Source organism: Dendrobates tinctorius, unplaced genomic scaffold (genome assembly GCF_039654945.1).
Source record: "Dendrobates tinctorius isolate UK_male_01 unplaced genomic scaffold, ASM3965494v1 ptg000353l, whole genome shotgun sequence".
Classification (NCBI taxonomy): domain Eukaryota; kingdom Metazoa; phylum Chordata; class Amphibia; order Anura; family Dendrobatidae; genus Dendrobates; species Dendrobates tinctorius.
In genome coordinates, this window is record NW_027362019.1 from 759576 (window position 1) to 779789 (window position 20214).

General features: G+C 49.5%; 1 protein-coding gene across 3 annotated transcripts in view; it reads left to right on the plus strand.

Annotated features, from left to right (window-relative positions):
* The window catches only part of TLN1 (talin 1), a 133091-nt gene that overhangs the window by 58521 nt on the left and 54356 nt on the right, over nt 1-20214 (plus strand). For all 3 annotated transcript variants that reach the window (XM_073562485.1, XM_073562488.1, XM_073562487.1), the window contains exons 7-14: nt 63-190; nt 270-330; nt 2509-2613; nt 2879-3034; nt 3102-3203; nt 5393-5469; nt 17497-17677; nt 17765-17878. In XM_073562485.1, coding sequence (XP_073418586.1) covers nt 63-190; nt 270-330; nt 2509-2613; nt 2879-3034; nt 3102-3203; nt 5393-5469; nt 17497-17677; nt 17765-17878 — 924 coding nt within the window. The remainder of the gene's footprint in view (nt 1-62; nt 191-269; nt 331-2508; nt 2614-2878; nt 3035-3101; nt 3204-5392; nt 5470-17496; nt 17678-17764; nt 17879-20214) is intronic.

Below are 20214 nucleotides of genomic sequence, written 5' to 3' on the forward strand. Positions count from 1 at the left end.
CTCTGAGCCACGCTTGATCCACTTATGGAGCTTCTCTTCTCACTTCTGCTGACCTCTTTTAGGCTCGGGATGACATTCTGAATGGCTCCCACCCGGTCTCCTTTGATAAGGCTTGTGAATTTGCTGGTTACCAGTGTCAGGTGCAGTTCGGACCACACAATGAGATGAAGCACAAGCCCGGATTTCTGGAGTAAGTGAGGTGGATGATGGTGGGGACTGTCCTGGTGTGCGCTCCCCACAATAGACTTCACTAAATACTCTTATTCCAGATTAAAAGATTTTTTGCCTAAAGAGTACATCAAGCAAAAGGGGGAAAGAAAGATCTTTCTGGTGAGTGTGACCTGCGCTGGAGGGGTGTGTGGTATGGAGCAAGCGTACAGCCTGTGGTATGGCGCGTGCGTACATTCTGTGGTATGGAGCGTGCTTACACTCTGTGGTATGGAGCGTGCTTACACTCTGTGGTATGGAGCGTGCTTACACTCTGTGGTATGGAGCGTGCTTACACTCTGTGGTATGGCGCGTGCGTACAGCCTGTGGTATGGCGCGTGCGTACATTCTGTGGTATGGAGCGTGCTTACACTCTGTGGTATGGAGCGTGCTTACACTCTGTGGTATGGAGCGTGCTTACACTCTGTGGTATGGAGCGTGCTTACACTCTGTGGTATGGAGCGTGCTTACACTCTGTGGTATGGAGCGTGCTTACACTCTGTGGTATGGCGCGTGCGTACAGCCTGTGGTATGGCGCGTGCGTACATTCTGTGGTATGGAGCGTGCTTACACTCTGTGGTATGGAGCGTGCTTACACTCTGTGGTATGGAGCGTGCTTACACTCTGTGGTATGGAGCGTGCTTACACTCTGTGGTATGGAGCGTGCTTACACTCTGTGGTATGGAGCGTGCGTACACTCTGTGGTATGGAGCGTGCGTACACTCTGTGGTATGGAGCGTGCTTACACTCTGTGGTATGGAGCGTGCTTACACTCTGTGGTATGGAGCGTGCTTACACTCTGTGGTATGGAGCGTGCTTCCAGCCTGTGGTATGGAGCGTGCGTCCAGCCTGTGGTATGGAGCGTGCGTCCAGCCTGTGGTATGGAGCGTGCGTCCAGCCTGTGGTATGGAGCGTGCGTCCAGCCTGTGGTATGGAGCGTGCGTCCAGCCTGTGGTATGGAGCGTGCGTCCAGCCTGTGGTATGGAGCGTGCGTCCAGCCTGTGGTATGGAGCGTGCGTCCAGCCTGGGGTATGGAGAGCGTGCTTCCCGCCTGGGGTATGGAGAGCGTGCGTCCAGCCTGGGGTATGGAGAGCGTGCGTCCAGCCTGGGGTATGGAGAGCGTGCGTCCAGCCTGGGGTATGGAGAGCGTGCGTCCAGCCTGGGGTATGGAGAGCGTGCGTCCAGCCTGGGGTATGGAGAGCGTGCGTCCAGCCTGGGGTATGGAGAGCGTGCGTCCAGCCTGGGGTATGGAGAGCGTGCGTCCAGCCTGGGGTATGGAGAGCGTGCGTCCAGCCTGGGGTATGGAGAGCGTGCTTCCCGCCTGGGGTATGGAGAGCGTGCTTCCCGTCTGGGGTGTGGAGAGCGTGTTTCCCGCCTGGGGGTGTGGAGAGCGTGCTTCCCGCCTGGGGGTGTGGAGAGCGTGCTTCCCGCCTGGGGGTGTGGAGAGCGTGCTTCCCGCCTGGGGGTGTGGAGAGCGTTCTTCCCGCCTGGGGGTGTGGAGAGCGTTCTTCCCGCCTGGGGGTGTGGAGAGCGTTCTTCCCGCCTGGGGGTGTGGAGAGCGTTCTTCCCGCCTGGGGGTGTGGAGAGCGTGCTTCCCGCCTGGGGGTGTGGAGAGCGTGCTTCCCGCCTGGGGGCGTGGAGAGCGTGCTTCCCGCCTGGGGGCGTGGAGAGCGTGCTTCCCGCCTGGGGGCGTGGAGAGCGTGCTTCCCGCCTGGGGGCGTGGAGAGCGTGCTTCCCGCCTGGGGGCGTGGAGAGCGTGCTTCCCGCCTGGGGGCGTGGAGAGCGTGCTTCCCGCCTGGGGGCGTGGAGAGCGTGCTTCCCGCCTGGGGGCGTGGAGAGCGTGCTTCCCGCCTGGGGGCGTGGAGAGCGTGCTTCCCGCCTGGGGGCGTGGAGAGCGTGCTTCCCGCCTGGGGGCGTGGAGAGCGTGCTTCCCGCCTGGGGGCGTGGAGAGCGTGCTTCCCGCCTGGGGGCGTGGAGAGCGTGCTTCCCGCCTGGGGGCGTGGAGAGCGTGCTTCCCGCCTGGGGGCGTGGAGAGCGTGCTTCCCGCCTGGGGGCGTGGAGAGCGTGCTTCCCGCCTGGGGGCGTGGAGAGCGTGCTTCCCGCCTGGGGGCGTGGAGAGCGTGCTTCCCGCCTGGGGGCGTGGAGAGCGTGCTTCCCGCCTGGGGGCGTGGAGAGCGTGCTTCCCGCCTGGGGGCGTGGAGAGCGTGCTTCCCGCCTGGGGGCGTGGAGAGCGTGCTTCCCGCCTGGGGGCGTGGAGAGCGTGCTTACATCCTGTGCCATGCTGTGTTCTCCCTCTCGTAGTCTCACAAGCAGTGCGGTAACATGAGCGAGATAGAAGCGAAGGCTCGATATGTCAAGCTGGCGCGGTCTCTGAAGACATACGGCGTCTCCTTCTTCCTTGTGAAGGTGAGCAGGTGACACATCACATTAGTTGCCCACATGTTATGGGACCTGACTGCATCCCGTCCACTGCCCTCCATTATTGCCACCAGGCTGACGTGCCGGCCTCTGTGTCCTTCAGACGTGCCACCCGTCAGGCTCTATCGCTGGGCTATAGGTTTAGTGACGTGTGTGGTGTCTTTATACGTTAGTGTTCCACACATTGGCCACCCTATTGTTGCTCTGGTCTCTTGGTCTTGTGGCACAGTGTTATTATCATTGTATGTTCTAGGAAAAAATGAAGGGTAAGAACAAGCTGGTTCCTCGGCTTCTGGGCATCACCAAGGAATGTGTAATGAGGGTAGATGAGAAAACCAAGGAAGTGATCCAGGAGTGGAACCTAACCAACATCAAGCGCTGGGCAGCGTCCCCCAAGAGCTTCACATTGGTCAGTAGCTTGCACGTGTCTTTGCCTCCTACAGGGTACGATCTCCTCTAATCCTATGTATTTTTAGGACTTCGGAGACTATCAAGATGGCTACTACTCTGTGCAGACTACAGAAGGGGAACAGATTGCCCAGCTCATTGCTGGATACATCGACATCATCCTGAAAAAGGTGACAACCGCAGACTGTTGCCCTTGACAGGAATATGTCTTTATTTTTGTGTACAGTCGTCTTCTGCCTCGGTTTTTGACTTGTTTGGATTTCTTCTACCCTACATCTATAAACCGGTTGTCATCTCCCTTTACTCTCTCAGCCGGTCATCTTCTCCTCCCCGCCTTTCTGAGCCCCGTACACGCTGTACTGGTCTCCTCTTTTTCGCCATTCTTTTCTCCATTGTTTTCTGAGATAGTCTTTGCTTTCACACCTTTATCCTCTATGATGGCTTTCTCTTTTTCAGCCTTCTTCTCTTTGACAGTCTCTTCTTTGAAACCATTCTTCTCTCAGATGTCTTCCTCATCCTTCTTCTCTGAGACGTTCTTCTCTTGCTCATCCGTCTTGTCTGACATGGTCTCCTCTTTTTCACTCTTCTTTAAGATGATCTGCTTTTTCCTCATGCTACTTTTCTTAGATGATCTTTTCCTGGTCACCCTAATCCCCTTTATTTCTTCTTTTTAATCCAATCTTTTCTTCCTGTCCTCCTCCTTCACCTTGTCTCTGTTATGCTCTTTTTCTCTGTCTGATCTCTGAGCCGGTCATGTCCTCTGAGTTATCTCCGAGCCAGTCATTTCCTCCGACTGGTCTCTGAGCCCGTCCTGTGTCTCCCCTGAGCCCGTCCTGTGTCTCCCCTGAGCCCGTCCTGCGTCTCCCCTGAGCCCGTCCTGCGTCTCCCCTGAGCCCGTCCTGCGTCTCCCCTGAGCCCGTCCTGCGTCTCCCCTGAGCCCGTCCTGCGTCTCCCCTGAGCCCGTCCTGCGTCTCCCCTGAGCCCGTCCTGCGTCTCCCCTGAGCCCGTCCTGCGTCTCCCCTGAGCCCGTCCTGCGTCTCCCCTGAGCCCGTCCTGCGTCTCCCCTGAGCCCGTCCTGCGTCTCCCCTGAGCCCGTCCTGCGTCTCCCCTGAGCCCGTCCTGCGTCTCCCCTGAGCCCGTCCTGCGTCTCCCCTGAGCCCGTCCTGCGTCTCCCCTGAGCCCGTCCTGCGTCTCCCCTGAGCCCGTCCTGCGTCTCCCCTGAGCCCGTCCTGCGTCTCCCCTGAGCCCGTCCTGCGTCTCCCCTGAGCCCGTCCTGCGTCTCCCCTGAGCCCGTCCTGCGTCTCCCCTGAGCCCGTCCTGCGTCTCCCCTGAGCCCGTCCTGCGTCTCCCCTGAGCCCGTCCTGCGTCTCCCCTGAGCCCGTCCTGCGTCTCCCCTGAGCCCGTCCTGCGTCTCCCCTGAGCCCGTCCTGCGTCTCCCCTGAGCCCGTCCTGCGTCTCCCCTGAGCCCGTCCTGCGTCTCCCCTGAGCCCGTCCTGCGTCTCCCCTGAGCCCGTCCTGCGTCTCCCCTGAGCCCGTCCTGCGTCTCCCCTGAGCCCGTCCTGCGTCTCCCCTGAGCCCGTCCTGCGTCTCCCCTGAGCCCGTCCTGCGTCTCCCCTGAGCCCGTCCTGCGTCTCCCCTGAGCCCGTCCTGCGTCTCCCCTGAGCCCGTCCTGCGTCTCCCCTGAGCCCGTCCTGCGTCTCCCCTGAGCCCGTCCTGCGTCTCCCCTGAGCCCGTCCTGCGTCTCCCCTGAGCCCGTCCTGCGTCTCCCCTGAGCCCGTCCTGCGTCTCCCCTGAGCCCGTCCTGCGTCTCCCCTGAGCCCGTCCTGCGTCTCCCCTGAGCCCGTCCTGCGTCTCCCCTGAGCCCGTCCTGCGTCTCCCCTGAGCCCCTCCTGCGTCTCCCCTGAGCCCCTCCTGCGTCTCCCCTGAGCCCGTCCTGCGTCTCCCCTGAGCCCCTCCTGCGTCTCCCCTGAGCCCGTCCTGCGTCTCCCCTGAGCCCGTCCTGCGTCTCCCCTGAGCCCGTCCTGCGTCTCCCCTGAGCCCGTCCTGCGTCTCCCCTGAGCCCGTCCTGCGTCTCCCCTGAGCCCGTCCTGCGTCTCCCCTGAGCCCGTCCTGCGTCTCCCCTGAGCCCGTCCTGCGTCTCCCCTGAGCCCGTCCTGCGTCTCCCCTGAGCCCGTCCTGCGTCTCCCCTGAGCCCGTCCTGCGTCTCCCCTGCTTTGTACTCCGTGATTTATCTTATGATGGGTTGGACTAAAGCAGAGTGAGGGCTCATGGCATCTCCCGCCTCCAGTCATGTCTGTCCTTCGATTCCCAGTAGCTCCAAAGCTTTGTGTGTTAATTGTTTTTGTCTCTCGCTATTTAGAAAAAAAGTAAAGATCACTTTGGTTTGGAGGGGGATGAGGAGTCGACCATGTTGGAGGATTCTGTTTCACCAAAGAAGTAAGAAACTAGCAGAGGAAAAGCTGCTGATCCTTGTGTAGATGCGGCCTTGTGCCAACTCCTTCATTATGATGCTAAGGCTAGTTTCACATTAGCGTTTACGGCCGCCGCTAAGCCCCGCCCCCTGCCGCGCCTCCGCCGGTAGCTCCGCCTACGGGCGCATGACGCTGCATGCGTCCTGCGTCCCCTATCTTTATCACTGGGGACGCAGGCCGTGCGCAGTATGCGTATGGCGGCGCATGCGTCCTTTTGACGGTGCGCCGAGCGCAACCAAAATGCAACAGGTTGCGTTTGGGCGCTGGTCGGCGCACCGTCAAAAGGACGCATGCGCCGCCAAACGCATACTGCGCACGGCCTGCGTCCCCAGGGATAAAGATAGGGGACGCATGCAACATGTGCCCGTAGGCGGAGCTACCGGCGGAGGCACGGCAGGGGGCGGGGCTTAGCAGCGGCCATAAACGCTAATGTGAAACTAGCCTAATACAGTGAAAAGGAAAAGACTCAATGGCGAAATTTATGTCCTGCCCAAGTCATAAATTACCCGGCCCAGTGCAGAAACTAGTCCTCCTGTGTAGAAGAATATAACTACTACAGTGGAATGGAAAAGTCTGGCCACCCTTGGTCATAATTACTGTTACTGTGAACAATTACAACAAAGATGAAATGATCTCTAAAAGGGCTAAAGTTAAAGATCACACATTGCATTTGTATTTTTCTCATTTAAAAAAAAAATTACAGTAAGGAAATTAGGCCAATGCAAAGGTTTGGGCACCCTTGGAGATTTAGGTGTTCAGATTATGTAGACCAAGGTTTCAAACCTTAATTAGCCCGTTAAGTTATGGCTTGTTCATCATCGTTAGGAAAGACCAAGTGTTGCAAATTTCCCAGTTTAAAAAAAACCTAGTCGCCTTTAACCTTGTGCCAAAAAACAGCAGCCATGGGTGGTTCTAAGCAGCTACCTAGCACTCTGAAAATGGTGGAGGCCCACAAAGCAGGAGAAGGCTATAAGAAGAGAGCAAAGTGTTTTTAAGTTGGGTTTTCCTCAGTTTGAAATGTAATTAAGAAATGGCAGTTACCAGAGACAGTGAAGGTCAAGATAAGGTCTGGAAGACTAAGCTAAATTTTCAGTGAGAGCTGCTCGTAGGATTGCTAGAGAGGCAAATCGGAGCCCCTGCTTGACTGCAAAAGACCGTCAGAAAGATTTTGCAGACTGTGGAGTTGTGGTACATTGTTCTACTGTTCAGAGACACCTGCACAAATATGGCAGTTATGGAAGAGTCTTCAGAAGAAAACCTCTCCTGTGTCCTCACCATAAAGTTCAGCATCAGAAGCAGAGGCCTGTAGGTAGGGTTTTCGTTCAGGGAGGGCGAAACTTCTGAGTGGGCCCCTAATCACATAATTCGGATTAAAGCTATGGTGAAGCACTCTAGTTGTAATTATAGGGGAACCTCAGCAGATGACCGCGCTTTTACTAATATAAATCTCTATACAAAGACCAACACTGATTACCGCCATATAGTGGCAGATAGTAGTCCTGCAGAACATATAGGAGATTACAGTACAGTTACAGATAGTGACTGGAAATATGGATTGTAATCGGGCATCTTTTTGTAGTAAAGGTTGTAATTTCCGTGCAGCTCCCCTTAGCACTTCCAATCGATACAATCGTCTATGTTCCAACCCCATGGATAGAGATGAACACCTTGGTCGCCTCAAAAAGACCTTTTTGAATCAGGGCTACTATCCAAAAACAATTCAAAACCAAATTACAAGAGCCACCAGAATGTCAAGGAATCACCTGCTACATTACAAAGCTAAAGAAGAAAATAACCGGGTGCCTCTAGTAGTCACCTACAGCCCAAATCTGTATGTGCTAAGGGGAGCTGCACGGAAATTACAACCTTTACTGCAAAAAGATGCCCGATTACAATCCATGTTTCAAGACCCCCCACTGCTGTGCTTTAGGCAGCCCCCGAATCTAAGAAGCATCATTGTCAGAAGCTCCCTGTCCTCTCCAACAGCCGCAGGGACCTTTCCTTGTAACCAGAAACAATGTAAAACCTGTCCATTTATAATGACCACGGACAAGATAAAGATCCCCAACTCACATCAGGACTACAAGATCTCAGGTACTTTCAGCTGCATCACATCTAATGGGGTGTACTTAATTATTTGTACTAAATGTCCAACTGGGGGTCTGTATGTGGGGGAGACCGGGCAAAAACTGAGAACGATGAATTCTCATTGCCACACAATAAGAGAAAAAAGAATGGATCTATCTGTGGCAAAACATTTCTGTATCCCTGATCACAGCACCATGGACATGAAATTACTGGTATTGAAAGGTAACTTCACATCTCAAAGAGACAGAAAAGTATGGGAGTACAAACTCATGACAACCAGTGACACACTCAGAGCAGGAATGAATGTATCGCAGGGATTTACCGTATATACTCGTGTATAAGCCGACCCCCCCCAATTTTGCCACAAAAAAACTGGGAAAACTTATTGACTCGTGTATAAGCCTAGGGTGGAAAATGCAGCAGCTACTGGTAAATTTCAAAAATAAAAATAGATACCAATAAAAGTTAAATTGAGACATCAGTAGGTTAAATGTTTTTGAATATCCATATTGAATCAGGAGCCCAATATAATGCTCCATACAGTTTGATGGGCCCCATAAGATGCTCCATACAAAATACACCCCATATAATGCTGCACAAAGGGTACTAATGCCCCCATAAGATGCTCCATAGAATAATATGCCTCATACAATGCTCCATAAAGGTTATGGCCCCATAAAATGCTCCATAGATTATGTCCCATAAGATGCTCCATAGATTATTCCCCCATGAGATGCTCCATGAATTATGCCCCCATATGCTGCCCCATAAGATGCTCCATAGAATATGCCCCCATATGCTGCTCCATAGAATATTCCCCCATATGCTGCCCCATAGAATATGCCCCCATATGTTGCTCCATAGAATATGCCCCCATATGCTGCCCCATATGCTGCCCCATAGAATATAGACCCCATATGCTACTCCATAGAATATGCCCCCATATGCTGCTCCATAGAATATGCCCCCATATGCTGCTCCATGGAATATGCCACCATATGCTGCCCCATAGAATATGCCACCATATGCTGCCCCATAGAATATGCCACCATATGCTGCCCCATAGAATCTGCCCCCATATGCTGCTCCATAGAATATGCCCCCATATGCTGCTCCATAGAATATGCCCCCGTATGCTGCTCCATGGAATATGCCCCCGTATGCTGCTCCATGGAATATGCCCCCGTATGCTGCTCCATGGAATATACCCCCGTATGCTGCTCCATGGAATATGCCCCCGTATGCTGCTCCATGGAATATGCCCCCGTATGCTGCTCCATGGAATATGCCCCCGTATGCTGCTCCATGGAATATGCCCCCGTATGCTGCTCCATGGAATATGCCCCCGTATGCTGCTCCATGGAATATGCCCCCGTATGCCGCCCCATGGAATATGCCCCCGTATGCCGCCCCATGGAATATGCCCCCGTATGCCGCCCCATGGAATATGCCCCCGTATGCCGCCCCATGGAATATGCCCCCGTATGCCGCCCCATGGAATATGCCCCCGTATGCCGCCCCATGGAATATGCCCCCGTATGCCGCCCCATGGAATATGCCCCCGTATGCCGCCCCATGGAATATGCCCCCGTATGCCGCCCCATGGAATATGCCCCCGTATGCTGCTGCTGCTGCAAAAAAAAAAGCCATACTCGCCTCTCCTGCTCAGGACCCGGCACCTCAGATATTCACCTGTCCGGGGTCCATCGCTGCTCACCGCTGTCTGCGCGTCCTCTGTCAGTGACTGTTCAGCCAGCAGAGGGGGCGGCGCGCACAAACCACGTCACCGCACCCCCTGCTGGCTAAATGTCACGGACACAGGAAGCAGCATACAGCGTGAGCAGCGATGGACCAGGGGACAGGTGAATATCACTATACTCACCCATCCTGGCGCGGTCTCTGCAGCCTCGCTTCTCCACTGTCCCCCTTCCTGCCTTCAGCGGTCACGTGATACCGCTCATTACACTCATGAATATGCACATATTCATGAGTTTAATGAGCGGTACCACGTGACCGCTAAAGGCAGGAAGGGAGACCTGGAGAGAGAAGCGAGGCTGCAGAGACCCCACTGGGGGGGTCAGTATGATCTCTGACACCCCGACTCCCCCTCCGACTCCCCCTCCGACTCCCCCTCCGACTCCCCCTCCGACTCCCCCTCCGACTCCCCCTCCGACCCCCAGGTATATGACTCGTGTATGACGAGAGGGGGACTTTCAGCCCACAAAAATGGGCTTTAAATCTCATCTTATACATGAGTATATACTGTGTGTCTTTTTACATCAATTTAGGAATTTGCTCCTCAGACCTTCTGGGGTCATCATACAACACAGAACCAGACCCCAATCACAGGACAATAAAACTTTCACACTCCTTATCTATGAACTGTTCCCATATTTATGTTTCTCCCTCTCCCATAATGACAATATTGCTTCACATCACTTGTCTTATCTATTGAGTTATTTCTGTGTTGTCTTGTGTATAAATATGTGATTCTTCAGATTTTGTATTAGTCTAGCCTGATGAAGAGACCTGAGGAGTCTCGAAAGCTGCAATGTGTTACCATCTTTTCAGTTAGTCATTAAAAGGTATCAACTACTGAGGACTCTCAATTCTGAATATTTACCTATCTACTGGCTAACACGGTACAAAGATATATATCTTTCCTCTTTCTGATGGTGTCGTTCACTTTTCCCATTTTTTCCATCTGGTCCAGACCAACACGACAACTTCTCCAGCAAGGGCTCGTCTGCAGAGATTACAACAAAGACACATTTGACTTGTCATGTTTCCAGCTCCGTCTATCCCCAACCTGCATGAACGCCTTATCCTGCTGATACCCCAATATTGAGCCGCTGCTGCCTTATGTGTCCCTATTAGCTTACCTGCTGTGCGGTGCTATGTGCCTCTACATGGTAAAACTAACCTCTAGAATATATTAAAGATCTGTGCAAGTGCCCTAGAAAAAGGTCCCCAAAATTTGCCCCTAGAAAGTAAAAAGGTCCCCTGTTTGACAGTCTCAATAACCAGAGTGCTCCTATGGCAAAAAGTACCCACTTAACATTTAATAAAGTTCCGAGTCTCCCCCCTGTAAGCTCCCGTATACAGAGTATACTGACCCCTTAGTAGCCCACAAACTGTTTGATAGCTCCAACACAGTATGATAGCCCGCCTATACTGTGCAAAGACCCCATGTTAGCTCCCACATTATATGATTGCCCACTCACTGAAATCCACACGCTGTATGATTCCCCCTTCATTGTATGATGGCCCCCTAAATAGCCTCAATATAGCATAATCCATGAAATAGGCCTCCATACAGTATAAAACCCTCCCATATAGTTTAATGCTCTCCACATAGGCCTCCATATAGTATAATGCACACCCCATAGGCCTCTATATAGTATAAAGCACTCCCCATAGGCCTCTATATAGTATGATGCACTCCCCATATGCTCCATATAGTATAATAATGCACTCTCCATAGGCCATCATATAGTATAATGCACTCCCCCATAAGCCTCTATACAGTAGAATGCACTCAACATGGGCCTCCATACAGTATAGTGTACTCTCCATAGACCTCTTGATAGTATAATGCACTCCACATAGGCCTCTTTATAGTATAAGGCATTCTATAGTCCTTCCAATAGTATAATGCACTCCTCATAGGCCTTTATACAGTATAATGCACTCCCCATAGGCCCCCTATATAGTATAATGCACTTCTCATAGGCCTCCATATAGTATAATGCAATCCATTTAGGCCTCCATATAGTATAATGCACTCCCCATAGGCCTCCATATAGTATAATGCAATCCATTTAGGCCTCCATATAGTATAATGCACTTCTCATAGGCCTCCATGTAGTATAATGCAATCCATTTAGGCCTCCATATAGTATAATGCACTCCCCATAGGCCTCCATTTAGTATAATGCACTCCCCATAGGCCTCCATATAGTATAATGCACTCCCCATAGGCCTCTATATAGTATAATGCACTCCCCATAGTCCTCCATATAGAAAAATGCACTCCCCATAGTCCTCTATACAGTATAATGCACTCCTCATAGTCCTCTATACAGTATAATGCACTCCGACGTAAGCCTTTGTATGGTATAATGCACTCCCCATCCCCATTAAAAAAAAAAAAATACAATACTCACCAGTGATCTCTATTCCTTATTCTCACGCTGCTCTGAGATCCCACTCATCTCGGCACAGCAGCCGCTGTGTACTGGCACGCAGAGGGGCAATGAGGGGTGAGGGAGTGCGTTGCTCCTTTGTCTCATCATTGCTTTCAAATGTATCGGCATCCAGCCAATATGATTAAACTTGCAGTGACACCTCCTGCTCAAGGACCCCATAGGGGAAGGGTGGCAGTGCAAGAAGATGGCCCCCCTGAATTTCAGGAAAAGAACATCTCGCCAACCATTAAGCACGAGGGGGGATCAATCATGCTTTGGGGTTGTGTTGCAGCCAATGGTACGGGGAACATTTCACGGGTAAAGGAAAGAATGGATCCAATGAAATTTCAACACATTCTTCATACAAACAGAACACGATCTGTAAAAAGCTGAAGGTGAAAAGGGATTTTATTTTCCCTAAAATACGAAGGAAATGTGTCTAACTTTAGGCGTTTTAGAGATCATTTCATTTTCAACTCGCTTAACTGTTAGGAATAACAGAAATTTTCACCAGGGGTTCCCAAACTTTTACACTGTATAATACTGCTTTTATGTACAAGAATATAACTACTATAATACTGCTCCTATGTACAAGAATATACAGTGCCTACAAGTAGTATTCAACCCCCTGCAGATTTAGCAGGTTTGATAAGATGCAAATAAGTTAGAGCCTTCAAACTTCACACAAGAGCAGGATTTATTAACAGATGCATAAATCTTACAAACCAAAAAGTTATGTTGCTCAGTTAAATTTTAATAAATTTTAAACATAAAAGTGTGGGTCAATTATTATTCAACCCCTAGGTTTAATATTTTGTGGAATAACCCTTGTTTGCAATTACAGCTAATAATCGTCTTTTATAAGACCTGATCAGGCCGGCACAGGTCTCTGGAATTATCTTGGCCCACTCCTCCATGCAGATCTTCTCCAAGTTATCTAGGTTCTTTGGGTGTCTCATGTGGACTTTAATCTTGAGCTCCTTCCACAAGTTTTCAATTGGGTTAAGGTCAGGAGACTGACTAGGCCACTGCAACACCTTGATTTTTTCCCTCTTGAACCAGGCCTTGGTTTTCTTGGCTGTGTGCTTTGGGTCGTTGTCTTGTTGGAAGATGAAATGACGACCCATCTTAAGATCCTTGATGGAGGAGCGGAGGTTCTTGGCCAAAATCTCCAGGTAGGCCGTGCTATCCATCTTCCCATGGATGCGGACCAGATGGCCAGGCCCCTTGGCTGAGAAACAGCCCCACAGCATGATGCTGCCACCACCATGCTTGACTGTAGGGAAGGTATTCTTGGGGTCGTATGCAGTGCCATCCAGTCTCCAAACGTCACGTGTGTGGTTGGCACAAAAGATCTCGATCTTGGTCTCATCAGACCAGAGAACCTTGAACCAGTCTGTCTCAGAGTCCTCCAAGTGATCATGAGCAAACTGTAGATGAGCCTTGACATGACGCTTTGAAAGTAAAGGTACATTACGGGCTCGTCTGGAACGGAGACCATTGCGGTGGAGTACGTTACTTATGGTATTGACTGAAACCAATGTCCCCACTGCCATGAGATCTTCCCGGAGCTCCTTCCTTGTTGTCCTTGGGTTAGCCTTGACTCTTCGGACAAGCCTGGCCTCGGCACGGGAGGAAACTTTCAAAGGCTGTCCAGGCCGTGGAAGGCTAACAGTAGTTCCATAAGCCTTCCACTTCCGGATGATGCTCCCAACAGTGGAGACAGGTAGGCCCAACTCCTTGGAAAGGGTTTTGTACCCCTTGCCAGCCTTGTGACCCTCCACGATCTTGTCTCTGATGGCCTTGGAATGCTCCTTTGTCTTTCCCATGTTGACCATGTATGAGTGCTGTTCACAAGTTTGGGGAGGGTCTTAAATAGTCAGAAAAGGCTGGAAAAAGAGATAATTAATCCAAACATGTGAAGCTCATTGTTCTTTGTGCCTGAAATACTTCTTAATACTTTAGGGGAACCAAACAGAATTCTGGTGGTTTGAGGGGTTGAATAATAAATGACCCTCTGAATAAACTTTTCACAATTTAAAAAAAAATTAAACAAAGAAATCACATTCTTTTTTGCTGCAGTGCATTTCACACTTCCAGGCTGATCTACAGTCCAAATGTCACAGTGCCAAGTTAATTCCGAATGTGTAAACCTGCTAAATCTGCAGGGGGTTGAATACTACTTGTAGGCACTGTAACTACTATAATACTGCTCCTATGTACAAGAATATAACTACTATAATACTGCCCCTATGTACAAGAATATAACTACTATAATACTGCTTTTATGTACAAGAATATAACTACTATAATACTGCTCCTATGTACAAGAATATAACTACTATAATACTGCCCCTATGTACAAGAATATAACTACTATAATACTACCCCCTATGTACAAGAATATAGCTACTATAATACTGCTCCTATGTACAAGAATATAACTACTATAATACTGCCCCCTATGTACAAGAATATAACTACTATAATACTGCCCCTATGAACAAGAATATAACTACTATAATACTGCTCCTATGTACAAGAATATAACTACTATAATACTGCCCCCTATGTACAAGAATATAACTACTATAATACTGCTCCTATGTACAAGAATATAACCTCTATAATACTGCCCCCTATGTACAAGAATATAACTACTATAATACTGCCCCCTATGTACAGGAATATAACTACTATAATACTGCTCCTATGTACAAGAATATAACTACTATAATACTGCCCCCTATGTACAAGAATATAACTACTATAATACTGCCCCTATGTACAAGACTATAACTACTATAATACTGCCCCCTATGTACAAGAATATAACTACTATAATACTGCCCCCTATGTACAAGAATATAACTACTATAATACTGCCCCTATGTACAAGACTATAACTACTATAATACTGCCCCCTATGTACAAGAATATAACTACTATAATACTGCCCCTATGTACAAGACTATAACTACTATAATACTGCCCCTATGTACAAGAATATAACTACTATAATACTGCTCCTATGTACAAGAATATAACCTCTATAATACTGCCCCCTATGTACAAGAATATAACTACTATAATACTGCCCCCTATGTACAGGAATATAACTACTATAATACTGCTCCTATGTACAAGAATATAACTACTATAATACTGCCCCCTATGTACAAGAATATAACTACTATAATACTGCTCCTATGTACAAGAATATAACTACTATAATACTGCCCCCTATGTACAAGAATATAACTACTATAATACTGCTCCTATGTACAAGAATATAACCTCTATAATACTGCCCCCTATGTACAAGAATATAACTACTATAATACTGCCCCCTATGTACAGGAATATAACTACTATAATACTGCTCCTATGTACAAGAATATAACTACTATAATACTGCCCCCTATGTACAAGAATATAACTACTATAATACTGCCCCTATGTACAAGACTATAACTACTATAATACTGCCCCCTATGTACAAGAATATAACTACTATAATACTGCCCCCTATGTACAAGAATATAACTACTATAATACTGCCCCTATGTACAAGACTATAACTACTATAATACTGCCCCCTATGTACAAGAATATAACTACTATAATACTGCCCCTATGTACAAGACTATAACTACTATAATACTGCCCCTATGTACAAGAATATAACTACTATAATACTGCTCCTATGTACAAGAATATAACCTCTATAATACTGCCCCCTATGTACAAGAATATAACTACTATAATACTGCCCCCTATGTACAGGAATATAACTACTATAATACTGCTCCTATGTACAAGAATATAACTACTATAATACTGCCCCCTATGTACAAGAATATAACTACTATAATACTGCTCCTATGTACAAGAATATAACTACTATAATACTGCCCCCTATGTACAAGAATATAACTACTATAATACTGCTCCTATGTACAAGAATATAACTACTATAATACTGCTCCTATGTACAAGAATATAACTACTATAATACTGCTCCTATGTACAAGAATATAACCACTATAATACTGCCCCCTATGTACAAGAATATAACTACTATAATACTGCCCCCTATGTACAAAAATATAACTACTATAATACTGCCCCCTATGTACAAGAATATAACTACTATAATACTGCCCCTATATACAAGAATATAACTACTATAATACTGCCCCTATATACAAGAATATAACTACTATAATACTGCCCCCTATGTACAAGAATATAACTACTATAATACTGCCTCCTATGTACAAGAATATAACTACTATAATACTGCCCCCTATGTACAAGAATATAATTACTATAATACTGACCCCTATGTACAAGAATATAACTACTATAATACTGACCCCTATGTACAAGAATATAACTACTATAATACTGCCCCCTATGTACAAGAATATAACTACTATAATACTGCCCACTATGTACAGGAATATAACCACTATAATACTGCCCCCTATGTACAAGAATATAACTACTATAATACTGCCCCTATGTACAAGAATATAACTGCTATAATACTGCCGCTATGTACAAGAATATAACTACTATAATACTGCTCCCTATGTACAAGAATATAACTACTATAATACTGCTCCCTATGTACAAGAATATAACTACTATAATACTGCCCCCTATGTACAAGAATATAACTACTATAATACTGCTCCCTATGTACAAGAATATAACTACTATAATACTGCCCCTATGTACAAGAATATAACTACTATAATACTGCCCCTATGTACAAGAATATAACTACTATAATACTGCTCCTATGTACAACAATGTAACTGCTATCATACTTCTCCTACATGTAACAAAGCTGCGATCATTCCGACCACCCGGCGATCCCACCTTCATGTAACAAAGCTGCGATCATTCCGACCACCCGGCGATCCCACCTTCATGTAACAAAGCTGCGATCATTCCGAGCACCCGGCGATCCCACCTACATGTATCAAAGCTGAGATCAATCCTACCACCTGGCGATCACACCTACATGTAACAAAGCTGAGATCATTCCGAGCACCCGGCGATCACACCTACATGTAACAAAGCTGCGATCATTCCGAGCACCCGGCGATCCCACCTACATGTATCAAAGCTGAGATCATTCCGACCACCCGGCGATCCCACCTTCATGTAACAAAGCTGCGATCATTCTGACCACCCGACGATCCCACCTACATGTAACAAAGCTGCCATCATTCTGACCACCCGGCGATCCCACCTACATGTATCAAAGCTGAGATCATTCCGAGCACCCGGCGATCCCACCTACATGTAACAAAGCTGAGATCAATCCGACCACCTGGCGATCCCACCTACATGTATCAAAGCTGAGATCAATCCGACCACCTGGCGATCCCACCTACATATAACAAAGCTGAGATCAATCCGACCACCTGGCGATCCCACCTACATATAACATCTATGACCCGTCCCTGTGCTTGGCCTTGGTCCATCTTGTCGTGTATGTAACTGATGCCATGATGGAGAAGATCACAACAAAGAACCTTCTAAGCCACAGAATCTGTTACTTGTGAAGGAGAGACCCCTGTAATGCCGCCTCCCCCCTGTCGCACGGGCAGATGGCTCGCTGCTCGAATGGGTCCTTTCTCTGTCTTCTTGTCTTTGGTCAGGATGAGACCTTGTTTTCTTGTCTTTTTTCTCCTCTTCAGGTCTACACTTCTTCAGCAGCAGTTTAATCAAGTTGGTAAAGTGGAGCATGGCTCCGTGGCTTTGCCGGCCATCATGCGTTCTGGTGCTGGGGGTCCTGAAAACTTCCAGGTGGGCTCCATGCCGCAGGCTCAGCAGCAGATCACCAGCGGGCAGATGCACTGGGGACATATGCCGCCACTGGTGAGGACCCCATTTGATCTGTTCCTACATTAGTGATTGCACATTTTGCTTCTCTTCTGGTCACTCCTGTTACTCTACCCCCGACAGACTTCTGCCCAGCAGGCTCTGACTGGCACCATTAACTCCAGCATGCAGGCGGTGAATGCAGCTCAGGCCACCCTCGAGGACTTCGATACTCTGCCACCACTGGGCCAGGATGCGGTGAGTATGAAGCTGACAGGACACCATAGTCCAGAGTATGAAGAGAGGGGGCAGTAAGAACCACAAAGCCCTGCTCCCCTAGAATAGTGGGCTCAACCTGCGGTCCCCCTCCCCCATCATAGTTTGCTTTCTGGCTAGTGGCATCTGTAGGTGATGGCCCACATTGTGCCCATATTCTCATGCTCCTCTGGTCTGTAGCTTCATACCAACATTGTAAAGAGAGACCGTATCCCAAATGTTCTCTGGGAATGAATCCAGTAGTCACTAGAGTGAATGAGGGGCTATCACACAACCCCCCGAGCCCAGAAGAGCGCAGCACAGAATGAGGGGCTATCACAGAACCCCCCCAAGCCCAGAAGAGCGCAGCACAGAATGAGGGGCTATCACACAACCCTCCGAGCCCAGAAGAGCACAGGACAGTATGAGGGGCTATCACACAACCCCCCCCCGAGCCCAGAAGAGCGGAGCACAGAATGAGGGACAATCACACCCCCACCCCCCGAGCCCAGAGGAGGGCAGCACAGAAGAGGGACAATCGCACAACCCCCCCGAGCTCAGAAGAGGGCAGCGTAGAATGGGGGCTATCACACAACCCCCCGAGCGCAGCACAGAATGAGGGACAATCACACAACACCCCTGAGCCCAGAAGAGCGCAGCGTTGAATGAGGGGCTATAACACAACCCCCAGAGCCCAGAAGAGCGCAGCACAGAATGAGGGGCTTTCATACAACCCCCGAGCCCAGAAGAGCACAGCATAGAATGAGGGGCTATCGCACAACCGCCTGAGCCCAGAAGAGCGCAGCACAGAATAAGGGGTTATTACACAACCCCCCCGAGCCCAGAAGAGCACAGCGTAAAATGAGGGACAATCGCACAACTCCCCGAGCCCAGAAGAGCGCAGCACAGAATGAGGGACAATCGCACAACACCCCTGAGCCCAGAAGAGCGCAGCGTAGAATGAGGGGCTATCACACAACCCCCAGAGCCCAGAAGAGCGCAGCACAGAATGAGGGACTATCACACAACACCCCTGAGCCCAGAAGAGCGCAGCGTAGAATGAGGGGCTATCAAACAACCCCCAGAACCCAGAAGAGCGCAGCGTAGAATGAGGAGCTATCACACAACCCCCAGAGCACAGAAGAGCGCAGCGTAGAATGAGGGGCTTTCATACAACCCCCAGAGCCCAGAAGAGCGCAGCGTAGAATGAGGGGCTTTCATACAACCCCCAGAGCCCAGAAGAGCGCAGCACAGAATGAGGCGCTATCGCACCACCACCCAAGCCCAGAAGAGCGCAGTGTAGGATGAGGGACAATCGCACAACTCCCCGAGCCCAGAAGAGCGCAGCACAGAATGAGGGGCTATCACACAACCCCCCAAGCCCAGAAGAGCACAGGACAGAATGAGGGGCTATCTCACAACCCGCCCGAGCCCAGAAGAGCACAGGACAGAATGAGGGGCTTTCATACAACCCCGAAGCCCAGAAGAGCAGAGCACAAAATGAGGGGCTATCACTCAACACCCCTGAGCCCAGAAGAGCGCAGCGTAGAATGAGGGACAAACACACAACTCCCCGAGCCCAGAAGAGCGCAGTGCAGAATGAGGGACTATCACACAACCCCCCCGAGCCCAGAAGAGCGCAGCGTAGAATGAGGGGCTATCACACAACCCCCCCGAGCCCAGAAGAGCGCAGCGTAGAATGAGGGGCTATCACACAACCCCCCCGAGCCCAGAAGAGCGCAGCGTAGAATGAGGGGCTATCACACAACTCCCCCGAGCCCCGAAGAGCGCAGCATAGAATGAGGGGCTATCACACAACTCCCCCGAGCCCAGAAGAGCGCAGCATAGAATGAGGGGCTATCACACAACTCCCCCGAGCCCCGAAGAGCGCAGCATAGAATGAGGGGCTATCACACAACCCCCCCGAGCCCAGAAGAGCGCAGCGTAGAATGAGGGGCTATCACACAACTCCCCCGAGCCCCGAAGAGCGCAGCATAGAATGAGGGGCTATCACACAACTCCCCCGAGCCCAGAAGAGCGCAGCATAGAATGAGGGGCTAACTTTAGTCGTTTTAGAGATCATTTCATTTTCAACTCGCTTAGGCCTGTTTCACACATTCGTTTCTTGGCATCCGTATGCATCCGTCAGTGTGAAAAAACGGGTCTGTTTCCATTTGGTGCTGCAAACGGATCCGTTTTTTTGTCAGATCCACGGTAGCCGCTAATGGAAGTCTATGGGACAAAAAAACGGATCCTCAAAAAGGCGGATCCGTTTTTTAACGGAAAACGACGGATTTTAAAAAACGGAAGTGTGATCCAGGCCTTAACTGTTAACAATA